This window comes from Tenebrio molitor, chromosome 2, assembly GCF_963966145.1.
Source record: "Tenebrio molitor chromosome 2, icTenMoli1.1, whole genome shotgun sequence".
Lineage (NCBI taxonomy): Eukaryota > Metazoa > Arthropoda > Insecta > Coleoptera > Tenebrionidae > Tenebrio > Tenebrio molitor.
In genome coordinates this window covers 17,391,245-17,407,533 of record NC_091047.1, presented here as the reverse complement: position 1 = coordinate 17,407,533, position 16,289 = coordinate 17,391,245, and the positions used below count along the sequence as shown (strand labels likewise).

Genomic DNA, 16,289 nt, shown 5'->3' with positions numbered 1-16,289 from the left:
TACGAAAAACAAATTGTCAAAATATTTTCCAGTAATCACAAAAAATGAAGTTGAAAGTGTAACTTTTGGGCTTTATAGTTTCGAAACTAAGGGAGATAGCTTTTTACAAATATTTTTCTCTTAGTCCTCTAGTATTTAATAACGTGGCATTGAGTTGTTCAGCGAATTTTGGAACACATTTCGCCTCATAAGGTAAATTTAATCAAACGAAATATCCCTTGTGTACTCGTGCTTCCATTACTGGATTAAGCATCGAGGACTGAAAAATAGCTATTTATTGTATAAGTGTTTAAACGCGAGTCAACATTTAGTACTTTTAGCATAGTCATTTGATAATTTTACATTTCAATACGATATGACGCTTGCATTTTTGTCTTTTGTAGAATTCAGAATTAATATCATTTCTCTTTCTTTCTTTCTATTTTTGATGTCTTTTTGATAATAATTATAAATTTCATTTTTTTTAAATTATGTACCTTGATTTAAATTGTATTTTTTATTAATGGCAATTATAGAAAATAAGGTACCGCTATAAGGTATTAGGACACTTTCTACGCTAAAATAACGTAAACGATAAAAGTCATGTGACCTAATACGATATTTGAAATTTAGCGTTGAGTCAATTTGGAAGTTATCACAGTTTAGTTTATCCTTTATTGGTAATTGACGCTACTTTGGTGACATAAGAAAATTGACATAACGCAAATTGACACAACTTTACCACAAAATTATTTTAAACGTCAAAAAATGACACAGCACGTAATTGCAAATGATCAACGGCTTCTTCGTAGGTATCGGGTGTTTTTTTTTAATTTCACCTCATAGTAGGCGTTGAAGAGTCGATTGTGAACGCACTATACAGGTTACGGATCGTTTAAATCTTACGTTTTACACGAGTGATGCGTTCACAATCGACTCTTCAACGCCTAATACGAGGTGAAATTAAAAGAAAACACGCGATACATATTTAATAAGTTCGCTGGATTAGAAATTAGGTACCTAAAATTCATACGTTATTTTGTTTGAAATATCGTGTCTCGTTATGATTTTAGTGCTGCGATAATATAATTTAGCGGGTTTTACCTAGGTTTAGCGTTATCTTTATTTTAGCGTAGACAGGGCAATAACTCCCCATTATTTGTCGTTGAGAGCAATTGTCGAGAGGTGAAATTTATTATTTTTTTAATGAAATGATCCGTCATCTTTTTTTCTGTAACTGTCTGTAAATACAAAAGATGTTTTTTAGGTGTCAGGCGGGAACCGGAAGGTGCATAGTGGACAAAGCACACAGAAATCAGTGTCAGGCTTGTCGTCTAAAAAAATGCTTGGCCATGGGAATGAACAAAGATGGTAAGTTGAAAATATTCAGCGTCGCAAATAGGTTGTGTTGGATACGAACGATCTAAATTTCCAAAGTATTATTAAATTATCAAGAGTGCGAGAGCGAGAGAGTGGGAGGGTCTTGATGGTGTGGGGTAAAGGATGAAAGTTAGGAAGGCGAGTCCTGGGAGAAGTGAGAAAGCTCTCGATGAACATTACCGAAACTGCGAAGTTCTTCAACACTTGTGCTTCCTGAATACTGAAAAGGCAAGGGAATTTATCGCAAAAGTTTGACATGCACCACCGAATAGACAAATGAGATGGTCGGTCAAAGCAATTCTTTAAGATTTGTACTCGGATTATGATCATAAACGTGTGTCCCCAAAACGTTTTAATCCAGCAACTTCAAGACAAATTCATTTTCCTTTTGATAAATAAAAAAGCGAGACGTAAAAGTTTTACGCTTTTAGTTAGAAAGCGTGCTTAAACTCGAGATTGATGGTCGCGACTAATCCAGCAGGCACTGAGAAGAGCATCAAAAACAATTCCTTTCCAGCAAATCGCAGGACTCCATGACCGTTTCATAGCCATCTATTCAAGATTGTAAATTACAGCAGTGTAATACGCATGCGATTTTGCCCTCCTGCGTCGAGACGGTGGTAGAGTCGGCAGACGGGGGCAGTTTGCCGTCACCGTCTAATGTTGCTTCCCGGGAGTTTTGGCAGAGCGTTTGGTGGGAATTAACCAGCTTTGAATCCCATTAATCAGCGTCTTCTAAATCCCGGCTATAGCTGTTTGTTACAGCCAACGCCTGCTTTGCTCTTCCACCCTCGGTAATAGCGCGGGTCGCAACTGAGCTAACTGCTTTTACGACAAGCCTGTTTACATAATGACATTGACAGACAGCGCCTGATTACGACAGATATTGTTGATACTGAACTGCATTTGCCACATATTGAATATCGATACGTTCTAAATACAACTAATAATAAGCCTTCATTTTTTAAAACCGATTGAAACATCTATGTATTAATTTTCTAAACGCATGAGGGTTGGCCATGATTCTTTGACACATTTCACACAGTATAGTAAAATTGACAATATAAAATGTCATCAACTGTCAGGTATCAAGTAAAATTTTTCTTCAACACGATGCCGAAAGTTGTGTTTCAAGAAAGTGCAGCATCTTGAAATGCTATAAACACATGAAGCAAGATAGGAATGATTTGAGCTATGATGATCTGGTAACAAGATTAACAGATATTTTCAAAGTAACTAGTTCTCAATAGTCTTGAGAAATAATCAAGGTGCAATGGTATAAAAAAAATCAAATGCACGCTTATGAAATGTCATACAAATGTCAACTCTACCCCACCCACACAGTTGCCACATAAATTTTCGTACATACTTGCCATACTTCTCCACAATCATTTAGAATCACCCAATACATATTCTAAATTTAATCAGTTGTTGGCAACGTCGCGTTCAAAAATTAGACGTAGGAAAATCTTTCTGATAATTATAGTCTGATCATTTTTAATATTGATGCTCTTGTACTTTTATTTTCTTATTGTGGTACATTTAGTTGATTGATATACAGATAATATAGATATGATATACATAGATGGATATAGATAATATAAAATTTCATCAAAATCATACTCGCAGTACTCAACATTTACGTGAAATACAATAATTTATAATAAATTAATATAAAAAATTCATTGTAATGAATTTTTTCTATTTTGCACCTTTAACACAGTCATTATAATACTCAAACGGGTTTCGAAAAGGAGTTCTTTTCGATACCTACCGGTTTCAGGAACATTTACTTCAATTTTTAATGTAGGCAGTGACTGATAATGCTTATTTGACATTTTAAATTCAAAACTTGACTTGTTCGTCTAGTTACCAGTACCAACTCTTTATATTTGCCAAATATAATTTTCCTAGCATTATGTTTTGAACTTTTTTTTAATTTAGAATTTAAAATAGGGGCGAAATAAAAAAATGTTATATTACACTCCTTTTATAAGCCATTTTGTCGCACTTTTTGCTTTATAGCACTCCTCGCTGCGCTCGTCGTGCTCTAACAAACAGCCTATTAAACCGGTATAATAGTATATTAAAAAACGAGTTTCATAAGGAAGTGTTTATTTCATGAGTCCAATTTTATAAAACGAGTCGCGAAGTGCGAGTTTTATAAAGGACGAATGGAATAAACGCCTTACGAAACGAGTTTTTTATTTACTATTATTATACAAGTTTTATAAGACACCACTTTGTCGCACGCACATTTAAAATTTTTAAATTAAAAGTAAGAATTTTTAAATTCTGAGGAATTTTATGATGGTTGGCAAAAAACAAATGAAACATTTGTCGACGGGATATTCGCGCGTATTGGTTGACGCTGCCAGAATCCTTTAGACTTTAGAGGATTCTGGCAGAGGAGTTTGGCAGTACCAATATGATAACAGTAATTGTATTATCGCTATTATAGAACCACTTTCAGCTGTTACGATACTGTGTTTGGTATCGTAACAGCTCTGTTATGAACGCAAAATAGGAAAATTACTATTTTGAACTCACTAGCTTCAAAGTGACATTTCGTGACCGCAACAGTTAACCGTGAACGCAAATTTCGCGCACTAGTGTTATAAAATCATCCAAAAAGCATTCGCTTTTGAACATTCTGAAATAGTTATTTACACGACAAATCAGACATAATGTTCGTTTCAAAAATGTTGTACAAATTTCGATGCCCGAAGACGTATTCGGCATATTCGCGCAAATGAAGCACTCGCTTCTTCGTCACTCCTGCCTCAAATAATGCTCTTATGTAAATAACTATTTCAAAATTTAAAGTGTTTAGTTTGTTTTTCATTACCAACCTTAACCTCAAATATCCGCTGCACATATTTAAATCTAGTGAATTTAAAAATATGAAACAAAAGTTACATGAACATATTTTTTGGAAAATTTTGTCCCTCTGGTGACCAGACAATTAACTTCTGAATGTCTTTTATCTTAAGTTAACTGGAAAGGATATCAGCGTAATATTATTTTGCAGCAAAAGGAACATCGAAAAAGTTACCATCATTTAAACTACAAAGACCTTAGCAAACAACTTGCAAACTCCTCCGGTTATTACTCATTCAAATTTGACAAAGCTTTGTAGCGGAGTAAAACCCTTAAAAATAATTTCCACACCGTGTGGTCGACACAAAGACGCAAAATAAAACAGTTAACAGCAGGTCGTTCTTAGTGAGAAGATTTCCTACACAACGTTCGCTTCTGGCGTCTCTTTCCTTCGCGTCAAGTTAGAAAGAAAGAATTTCAAAGTTGGGATGTTTTAGCCCTTCATAGCCAAAGCATAATTGGTAGAGTTACAGCGACAAAGGACGAAATGCAAATCTAGACACTGTTTGAGGCACTGGGCGTCGCTTAGCGTCGGATGAGACGTGTGCTTGCCCACGGCCTGCTTTATATTCTGTTATTGGCTTCGTTTATTCGGAAATTACAACGTGATAAAGCATACATTCTCTCTTAATGCCGTCTGCTGTGAGTGCTGTGCTAAATCCAAAACGATGTCGTTATTCACCTGCACATTTTATCCGTTACACGTCAAGTGTATAACATCCATTATTACACACATGTAATCCATTCTGGTGTAGGAGATGATTGTCAAAGCATACCTATTTTTTTTTTTTTTGTAATTTTTCAAAAATCCTTTTAGACCAAATTTCTCAACTTACATCGATATGCAAAAAAATGGTGTGTACAACACGTTATGAAAGTCTCTTTTTTTCACTTATTTGCTTGATTAACTCGGGCTACGCCCTCGTTAATCAATCTGCAAATTTGTGAAAAAAAAGTATGACTTTCATAACTAGTTGTACAATAGTAACTATTGTGCACCTAGCGAAATAAATTGGAATAGAAATAAAACAACTACATTTGTTGGACAGATCGCGAAACAACACAAAAGTAAAAACAAATTTAATTTTATTTGATAACATAATTACTTAACATTTTTGATTTACAATGCAAACATTTCCGATAATAATGCGAAATCTGGAAAAGTGCCCCAAATGCTTGCAGCGTTTCGACGTTGAATAGCAAGAGAAATCTTCTCGAAAAGGAAATTCTTTGATTTTGAGTCTGCTGATTCCGCAATAAGTCGGTTTCCGATGACATTAATGAAATCGATGGCTTCTTTGTACCAAGGGCCTAAAGTTTCAAAGGCTAAACCTTTAAATATACATATTTAACATCAAATTACAATTTGACGAAATAATTGAACTATATTTGCTACGTTTGCGTTTACAAGCCATTTATTTTAATTTAGGCTGAAATGCGTTTTTCCAGATTTTACTCTAAAACTTCCAGATTTTTTTCCAATTGAAAACATTCAATTGAGTTATTTCCATCCAGAGAGCACATCGACCAAAAACAAAGAATCCATGTGTCGTTCCTATCGTCAGTTATGATCGAGAGTGCATGCAAAAATTATAATTTTGCAGTTTGTTCGAATTTTCCGACTTTACTTTGTCTTCAATTTTTTTTTCCTGAAAACTTTTACAATATCATAACGAACAAAAAAAAAATAAGTACACATATCCATCACAAAAATCCCATAGAAAAAGGCACTTTCAGGTGTTCCCGAATTTTCCAATTTTCCGGGCAACTTTACCAATTTTTCTTTACCTAAAAACTTTACTCAGACTATTACGAACATAAAAAAATATCCAAATCGGTCCAGCCGTTCTCAAGTGATGCGCTCACCAACGAACGGCATTTCATTTTTATTTATGTATATAGATTGTTAGAATCATTCTTGACATACTTATTTGAAACTCAAGGAGCAGTTAACAACATGGAAGTTTGACATCGACTAGTATCCGCAAAATCATTTCTTTTCTTTTTTCTCTTGTTGAATTCACTTGTTTTTTTTCACTTTACTGGTATTTGTTTTGCAAATCTTCTATTGTTAATTGTTTAGATCTAAGTATTTCTTTTATTAATGATTTTGTAAAATATAAAATATTTCTTCTAATTTATTTCTTTTAATTTTTTAGTATTTGACGTTATCAATAGCTGACAGTTCGCGGTCGTGCAATCGCCATATTTACTTCATGTAAATGTCAACCTAATAAAATCATTTTTAATTTTCAATAACTTCCCTAAATAGATAGGTACAAGGTGATTCACCAGTAGATAATAATGAGCCTAACGAAATTTGTGATGCAGCCAACATTACATTTGCACCGACTATGTAGATTTAAAAAAATGTATTTTCATTTTATAAAACATAGTCAACATACCCGACATTACATTTGTCACAAGTGATTCACAAGTAATATTGAGTCTAACAAAATTTGTGATGCAACTAACAATACATGTCCCCATAGTTTTTTAGTTTGCGTTTTTATTGACTATTCCACATAATGATTTTGATTAAAATTGACAAATGTAATATCGGGTATGTTGACTATGTTCTATAAAATGAAAATACATTTTTTTTTAATCCACATAATCGGTGCAAATGTAATGTTGGCTGCATCACAAATTTCGTTTGGCTCATTATCACCTTGTATTTAAAAATTCAATAATGACTCATGCTATAATGTAACAAAATACTTAATAGTAATTATATACCAAGGTTGGGAAGACATTTTTATGGCAGAGCTGTATTATTCCCGGAGATGCGTATTTGTCCATTGAGGGAAATCTGAGTACGAGACTATGATAGTCTTCTCAATCTGGTTTATATTTTCTCTTCACTAGTAGCACATTTTTGTTCTTATTGTTTGAGCATTTATAAAAACCCTGTAGCTACACTCTGCAATTATTTAAATTTAGGTACCTACATTACTAATTTTATGGTTTGTCAAATTATTACAAGAGGATTGTTATAACTTATAACACAATTAATTTGACGTATAATAAAATATCACATAACTTAGAGAAGCTATATTTCATGTACGAATACCGAATATCGAGCACTTATACTTTTATTTAGTTTTAATTTTGCGAGGACATTACAGGCATTAAAGTTCTCTTCATTTAAATATAACGCTCAATTACGTCACACACATTTAGCATGCTTGGATTAGGGCACGTGTTCGAGCAAGGCGCCCCAGAAAGGGGTAATTTGGCACGCAAATAGGCACCCCCCAGCGACAATTACGAAAGACTTCTGGTGGTGGGTTTTTATCGTAACCGCAAGCCGCCAATACAATTTTCACAGTTTGTCAAGCCAAGATTTGATAACTCCTCTTAAAAAGTTATAATTTTAGCCGTTCAAAATGAAAGGCAACCAAGGAACACGGCAACGATCAGACCGGAGACATTGCGAGACATGAGCGCCGAACAAGAACGCGCTTTGAGAGAAGCTGCAGTTGCGGTTGGAGTTTTCGGGTGAGTTTTTTGAGTGGTGTTTTACATAAATTAGACGAAGTGCGATCAGTGAACTACAAAATGATACACCGTTGTGAGCACTAATCGTTCAAAGCTTTTGATGTGACGGTATGTTGTTGTGAGTGCGCAATCTTCTATCATACGTTAAAGCTACAAAAGCTAACAAGTTTCAGCTCGATTTGTCCTTTAAAATATATAATCTTTTGATCGGTGTATTGTGACACACTAAATGCGAAATACCGTATTATATTCATTTTTAGCTTACCCCTATTAATAGTATCAAAAGAATACCTACTAATAAAAAATGTATTTCAGGCCACCTGTACCCCTAACCATGGCTCTAACGTCCGCACGATATTCGCACAATCTGCTACCTTCAGTTCCGCCACCGAGTTTACCCAACAGAGAACCCACCCCCACGAAAGAAAATAGTGACAACGACGGTAAGAAAAACATATTTATTTACGTACGTATTTTTGAAGCATTTGCGCGAATAAATTTGTCAGGTATAGTTAAAACTGAAAAGCGAAATCTGTACAGGATTAACGTTGCTGACGTCACATTACTAATTATTCTTTAGGGACATTCGGCAATCTATAAGAGAGAGAGCGAGTTTTAAAACGATCCTACTTCAAACATGCGTTGAGAATAGCAAGGGTGAAAACCCATTTAACTAAGAGGAAACCCTAAATTAATAAATTGAATTTAAATAAATTCAAAGTCGGCTATTTTAAATTATGTCACAGCGTAGGGGAACGAATTGCGGTGCGCATATACTGGGTGCCCCAAAATTCGTTGAACAACTTAGTGGGGCAATGTCAATTCATGTTAGAAAATGATGAGAAAAATAATTCTATATCTTTTAGATTTGAAGATATGGGGGCTTAAAAGGTGTAGCTTTGATCTCGTTTATTTTAAATATTAAAAAAGATTTTTTTCGGCCTCCGTCTAGAAACACTGATGTTTCATTCGTCTAAATCGTCTGGAAACTAGCATTTCCCTGCCTAGGCAAGAAAATCGAAACAGGAATTTTTAATGACAGATATTAGGTTGGCAGCACAAAATTACAATTTTTTAAGTGTAAAATATTGATGTCGGGCCAGTTTGTATCCTTTATCGCAAGCTATACATTGTGTATAGCAGTAGAGGCCGAGGGGGTACTATCGCGGCCAAAATACTTTGGTTGTCATTTTTTGACACTTTAAATGTAAATCAAGTATTAATGTCAATATACATGAAACATGACAATTTCAAATTATTCTTGTCATAAATATGGCACCTTCAGTTTTTGATAAAAGAGAATCGTCTTACTTGCTTCTGAAGGTTGTCTAAACCGCGACCATGTTGATCTTTTGCTTTTGAACCCTGCCTCCGCAGCTGGGATTTACCCCACCCGTATGACACTGATGGATTAAAATTATTTGACAGTAGTAAAAAATAAGGTTAAACATCCTAAAGTTTGCTTTACAGTTGAATGTCATTTATGTCACATTGACGACCAAAGTATTTTGGCCGCGATAGTATCAAGCGACGTCTTAGTAATAACAGAGAGGACGACGACGATTTTGAATATTTAAGGAATTGATTGACTTTGGTCGTGACTGTCGCTTCTTGAATCCTTTATGTTGCCTATGAAAGAAAAATAAATTCCCCATTCGGTAATTTTTTAACAAAAATTATTATATTTTGTTTTAAATAAATTGTCGGCCGAAAAATTTTGTGTATTACAAGGCTAGAAAATGTTTTGCAAGTGCTCGCACTAGTGCCGCCTCGGCTGGTGCCTCTGCTCCACAAACCGTGCTTGCACTTGCAAAATAGCATTTTCTAGCCTTGTGATACAAATAACTGTTGACTATTTGTTTTTTACTAGCCAATGCTATAACAATACTGAAGGATTGTGATCAAATTTGCAATGACAATAAAGTACGGATTACAATTTTTTTTTTTAATTGACAGACAATGACGGCCAACATAGTAGTTACTATGGCGGACAATAAATTTAGGCCGGCCTGTCATTGGCTTGACATCAAAATGTGAAGCTGGCATTATTTTCAACTAACCCCATTTTCGATTTTTGTCATTCTTGTCATCGTGACAGCAATAATCAAAATTAAAATTGGGAAAAGAAGCATGCACCAGAGAGAAGTGCTACTACAAATCAGTTATGCTAGTGGGTCATGATCTGTAAGTTACGAAAAGGGCGAAGGAAACCCCAAACAGCTTGAAAACCTTCAGTTTGACAAACTGACACATCAGTCATAATGACAATAAATGGTCGCTTGCATTGACTTTTTTGAAATGTCAGAAATTTGCCGGCCTAAATTTATTTTCCACCATAGTACATTATTGCATAACATAGCAAAAATCATAAGCACAACATAACTTTTAAAATTCAATTTATAGTTCATAACAAAACGTGATTATGATTGTTTACTTTTTAAGTGTCAAACAATTGTCAAATATGTTTTGTGAAGACGAGGTTTTAGAAGCTGCTGCTTGTGCTGTGGTCTTACACGAGATAGGTCATAATAAAGGAAAAAGGAAGAAACCACGAAAAAAACGAGTTACAAAAACACGGATAAATCAGCTACTCTAAATCATTTCCTTTTTTACACCGTCCTCAAAGTCTTTGAAAGACTTACCTATCGTACAGTGCTTTGAACCTTTCAACACACTGTACGATTAGAATTTCCTTCATATTTTCCATCTTTTCAATAATTTTTTTAAATAGCTGACTTCCATATCCCCACCACAGTTCTCAGCTATTAGGATAAACAAACCAGTTTTGTTGTGAGTTCTAATAGGGAAGTGCCAAAGTTTTAAAGTTTCTATGGGGCTTCGCTGAATAAAAAGTATATTCGAAAAAATTGTAATGTCAAAAAATGTAATTAGTGTGTGTACTATGGCAGACAAAAAATTTTGAACGATCAAATTTTGGCATATCAAAAAATGTCATTGTAAGCTGCCCTTTACTGTTATTATGACGTTTATAAATTAAATCTAAAAATTGACGGTTTGAAGTAAACGTCTATCAAGTTTATAATAATAATTTAGTGATACAATGCCAGCCGTATCTGAATTTACTAAAGCCAAAATAGTAACCCTTCACCAGAGGGGTATGTCGTATGGGCAAATTTCGACGAATTTAGGGTTATCGAAGGGCACTATCCATGCCATTATGCGGAAGTGGCAACACACTGGGACGGTGGTTCGGCGTCCAGGTTCTGGAAGAAGGCGGGTGTCTTCCGTGGAACAGAACGAGGCACCCCCGAACTATCACCGAAATCTGTGCCTGTCCATGAGGAATAGATTGCTCTTGGTTGTACAACAAAATGGACCAATAATCAAATATTGACTTCTTCAGTTTTATTTGTAAAGTTTTTTTATTTTAAACTTTTAATTTTAAGTTTAATAAATAAATATTATAATTTGTTAGTATTGTGGATTGATCTCTACTTTGAATTTCATCTATGATGAAGACATTCCTGATTTTGTGTTGATGCTAAACCTCTAAGAACAAGATACGTATCTACGTTCTACACCACTCGATAGCTTAGGGGCTGCAGCGACTTTCGCAATTTCGACGGCAAAGACGAAACCATTAAGATTCATCCACGTTTACCATTCGTAAGCCGACATAGGCACACCAAAATTTTTGTGTTAATCTATGATTGACTAATCTGTCACTGGTGACATGACAAGAAAGGCAAAAATAAAAAATGAGGTTAGTTGACCATAAAGCCAGTTTTACATTTATATGTCAAAGGAATAACAAGTCGTTCAAAATTTTTTGTCCGCCATAGTACACCAGAGATATGGAGTTGTGCACTTGTCAACTAAAAATTTGTTCTCATGTGTAGTGCCTTCGTTTTGTGGAGTTGTTGGCTGTGCTGTGTTGCTGTGTTCTGATCATTTTATAACTGTAAGTCCAGAAATCTCGTCTGTTATCAGGCCGGTATTGTTCAGACACAGGTTTACAACATAACCTTGCCGGTTTGTTTATCCTAATAGCTGATAGGGGTGGGGATATGGAACTGACCTATTGAATTTATTGACAGCATACCTACACGTAACCGTTTCTATGGAAAAATATTAAAATTCCGTACCTTTCATCGTAGATAACATAATAATTGAAATTGGCCGATTCATATGTAAACGGATACGGATTTATGTTACGTTAACGGATCTATCGCGCGTTCAAATCAAATCCTGGGCTGGGAAAGTGTTGGAAACCGTCAATTGTTGTGCGTTTTTAAAGCGTAGATTAATTCGAGCATGTTGACAGCTAACCTAAAATTCAGAGCCAAAAAATCGTTCTTTTTTTCTATAATAATACACATAATGCAGTTATTTTATGCCAATCAGAGCATTAGAAATGTGCGTGACATTTCCAATGCAACACATGATAGACCAATTCCATCAATCGGAACAATTTTTAACATTATTTCAAAATATCTGGTGTTCGGTAAAGTTGGTTGCATAGCAACTCACAATGCATTGATCTATGTTTTTTAAAATTTAATAATGAAAAAATTGAATAACATAATTACATAAACATTTTTGTTTTATAATACAAAAATTTCCGATAATATTGCGGAATCTGGAAAAGTGCCCCGAATGCTTGCAGCGTTTCCACGTTGAATGGCAAGGGAAATCCTCTCGAAAAGGAATTTCTTTGATTTTGAATCGCCTGATTCCGCGATAAGTCGGTTTCCGATGACATTAATGAAATCGATGGCTTCTTTGCACCAAGGGCCTAAGGTTTCAAATGCTAAACCTTTAAACCTTTTTAAAATTGAACATAGGGAATAAGTATGAACTATGTTCAGAGTTAAAAAAATGTCCCCGTATAAGGGCACCTTTTGCTGAAAACAAATTATGTTCCGATTAAGCATAAAAAAATGTCATTCGTGTCAAACGACGGGAAATTCAAAGTTTACACTGTTCTAAGCGGTTTAATTTTTCCAACGCCTACTCAGCCCAGGATTTCATTTGAACGCGCGATATAAATGAATACATTTGATTCAATAGGATTCAATTTTGATACGTATTATAAATCGGCCTTTAAACTCGAGATCTTTACGAAAAAAACGTATAATAAATTTGCCTATTTATATCAAAATATCATCAAAACGTCAAAATCACAAAAACAGTTACATACTTAATGAAAAAGAATGTATTAATGACGTCTATTAATACATGTTTACAGCCTTTTTTAGATAAAATAATTCATTAATATTGAAATTAACAAACGGTCAACGAAAAAGGTAATTAATGATGTAGCCCTGGTTGCTTAGCAACAATAATGAAATAATTAATTATTGTACTTACGTTAAAATAACGAAACAATGTATCAAAGGCGTGAATAATAGTGGAAATGTTAGTTAAAAAGTAGTTAAAAAACGATTTGCTGAATCGTTTGGAACCCCTAACAGCTTAGAATTCTTTTGAATGTGTATTTCAGAAACACCTTTTATGTCTATTTCTTATTGATAGAATTTATTCTGTCACATTTTCAAATTAATTTATTTTGTACTCAAAAACTACAGTGTGGAACAAAATGATCTTCATCTAGTTACCTTTGCATTACCGTTGTAAAAACACGATGTGCTGTTCTACGAAAAACAGGAAGGCAGTATCCCAACCTCAAAATATATATCAAAATTCCAAATGTGATTTATTGTGAAGAGATGAGATCGGAAATATGCCTTAATAATGAAAGTGTTTTCTTGCATGGTATGCATTTTAGTCGTTTATTAATTCAATTCCATAAATTGTAATAACTAATAGGTAATTGTCAATTTGATTGATGACATTTATTGACAGAAGTACAAAAAGAGCAGAGCGGTGCAGGAAAATTTACATGTGCAAAAATTCCAAAACTAACTAGATGATAATAATTTTGTTCCACACTGTATAAAAGCAACATATTAGTTTATAAATTTATGGTTTTAGATTTTTTGTTATAAATACTGAACTTGAGAAGCCACTGAAGGTGGTTGAACAAAAACTTCTTTATACTCGTACATACTATCTTCCAAAAACTACTCAACTATTACGTACATGTACCTATTCTTTATACAGGGTTATTATAAATGATTGTAGTCCAAGTAGGCGCAAAAACTGAATCTAAAATGTATAGTTGCCGCTCCATATAAAAAACATCAAAATGATGTGAATAAGTGAGTACCTAGACATCGTTCACACACAGGAGTTGAATTGGGTGCAAAACAACGCAATATTTTTAGAATTGGTTGCAAAACAACTCAACATTTTTGGATTTAATCGTTAAGTTAAAAAAATAATAATAATAAAAGTCTCATCACCGCACTTTTCACCTAAAAATGACAGTGACAGAGACAAAAATTGACAGTTCACATGAAAGCGGCAAAATTTTCATAACATGGGCATGGCCTGCTTCGACTACAATCTTTTATAATAACCTGTATTATTCAGTGTGCTACTAATAACATAACATTTTCAGAAGAAAGCATAGACGTAACTAATGAAGAAGAAGACACTCCAAATTCAGGATGTGGAGTTTCATCCAGTAGCGGTCCTTTACGACCAGAGCCTCAACCAGCCACTGGACTGACAGGAGGACTTTACCCCTCTTCGCACGAAACCATATACGAGACCTCTGCCAGATTACTGTTTATGGCAGTCAAATGGGCCAAGAATCTACCCAGTTTCGCTAGTCTACCGTTTCGCGACCAAGTAAATACTCTAAAATAACGAGACTAACATTAAGAACAAATTGTTTAAGGTGATTTTGTTGGAAGAAGCTTGGAGCGAGCTGTTCCTCCTCAACGCTATTCAGTGGTGCATGCCTCTAGACGTGTCTGCTAGTCCACTCTTCAATATTAACGAACACGTAAAAAATGGACACTCTGCTACAGATGTTCGGATTCTAGCCGACACACTTATGCGTTTTAAGGCCATTCACGTCGACCCTGCCGAATTTGCTTGTCTGAAAGCCATAGTTCTCTTTAGATCAGGTTACCGTTGTTTATTTTTGCAAAAAGTGTTCTTTGCAATGGAGATTTTGCAGAAACGAGAGGCTTGAAGGATCCCAGCCAGATTGAAAATTTACAGGATCAAGCGCAAGTGATGTTGTGGCAACACTGCAGGACTCAACTTCCCGGTCAAGTGGCCAGATTTGGAAGATTGCTGTTGATGTTGCCGCTACTACGGATCGTTCCAGCCTCCAGAGTGGAAGCTGTGTTTTTCCAGAAGACTATTGGGAACACACCAATGGAAAAAGTTCTATGTGACATGTACAAAAACTAGGTTAAATTTTTTCTGCAACGAATGTTTTGTAATAAAATATTAACGAAAAATGTGCACCATAGTGTAAAATGTAAATATTTTTTAGCTTTTATTGATATTTGGCACTAAAACGTATGGTCCAGTTGATAAAATTTAATTATGACTTGAATATAATGTGTGTTTAAAGTTACATATACAGGATCTCCCAGAACTGGCGGACCAAAATAATACGGTGAATTCATCATCTTCTGGGAATAATAGGAAAAATGTTCAAAAAAAATCTATCTTAAATAGTGATTAGGAAAGAAGCAATTTAAACTGACCAATGCTGTTGTTGATGTTAAGTTACCTATAAATTAGTTTTCCTGCTTTATTTGTAACTATGGATGCATTTCAAATGATGCATATGCATTGTTGGCTATCCGCATTGTTTGTGCAATGACGGACGTTTTTAGGTTATAGTATTTTTCAGGTTATAGTATTTCTGCTAGGATGTTTCCTATTGGGAAAACGAACTGCGTGCTCCTGAGGAGCAACTGTGGCACTCTCATCACACTGCCCATATAAGACAAGCATATCAAAATATTCTAAAGCGGTAAACATTGCGCGTTTTTAATGACTTGTCAACAATCAAATTTGTTTCGATAGTTACCAATATAATTTTTTAAGGTAATTTTATATCTACACGCGATTGGTCAATTAAAAACGTTCTTATTTTAAAATCCGATGAGGATGGATTTTTTTAAATATTTTTCCTATTATTGCCAGAAGTTAATGATTTCACCGTGTTATTTTGGTCCGCCAGTTCTAGGAGACCCTGTATTCGTATAAAAAATACCTATATATGTTAAATTGATTCATCATCGAAATCTTTTGATGTCGTAATTATTATAATTTATGTAATATAAATAAAGTACTATCTTGATCCAAGCTTGTTTTTAATGCGTGGATACTAAAATCCTTTACAAGAAAAATTCTTCAACTTTTTTCACTATTTTTCTCAACATTCGTTATACTTACAAAGTGTATTAAAAATTACGCATAATATTTATGTCATGCGAATCTACATTGAATACCAAACAAAAAATTTTTCAAAAAACTTGTAATAGCTTCAAAATTTATAAACAGCAAAGACTTTGGCATTTTAAAAAATGAAATTACTTATACATAAACCAATAATTAAAATGGTAAAATTAGTGCTGGAATATTTATTTTACTTGCTGAATTGTTATTTACTATTCAACTTACATCAAATTCTCCAATAAAAATGCACGGTTTGC

At 34.3% G+C, this 16,289-nt stretch overlaps 1 protein-coding gene across 2 annotated transcripts in view; it reads left to right on the top strand.

Annotated features, from left to right (window-relative positions):
• The window catches only part of LOC138123978 (photoreceptor-specific nuclear receptor-like), a 33,186-nt gene extending 17,253 nt beyond the window's left edge, over positions 1–15,933 (top strand). Inside the window, exons 3-8 of one of the 2 annotated variants that reach the window (XM_069038863.1) lie at positions 1,247–1,350; positions 7,620–7,740; positions 8,056–8,183; positions 14,225–14,457; positions 14,507–14,738; positions 14,792–15,933. In XM_069038863.1, coding sequence (XP_068894964.1) covers positions 1,247–1,350; positions 7,620–7,740; positions 8,056–8,183; positions 14,225–14,457; positions 14,507–14,738; positions 14,792–15,030 — 1,057 coding nt within the window. In that variant the 3' untranslated portion in view covers positions 15,031–15,933. Of the gene's footprint in view, positions 1–1,246; positions 1,351–7,607; positions 7,741–8,055; positions 8,184–14,224; positions 14,458–14,506; positions 14,739–14,791 lie in introns of both variants that reach the window. The other variant, XM_069038862.1, reaches the window with a different exon arrangement.
• The last annotated feature ends 356 nt before the right edge of the window (positions 15,934–16,289 follow it).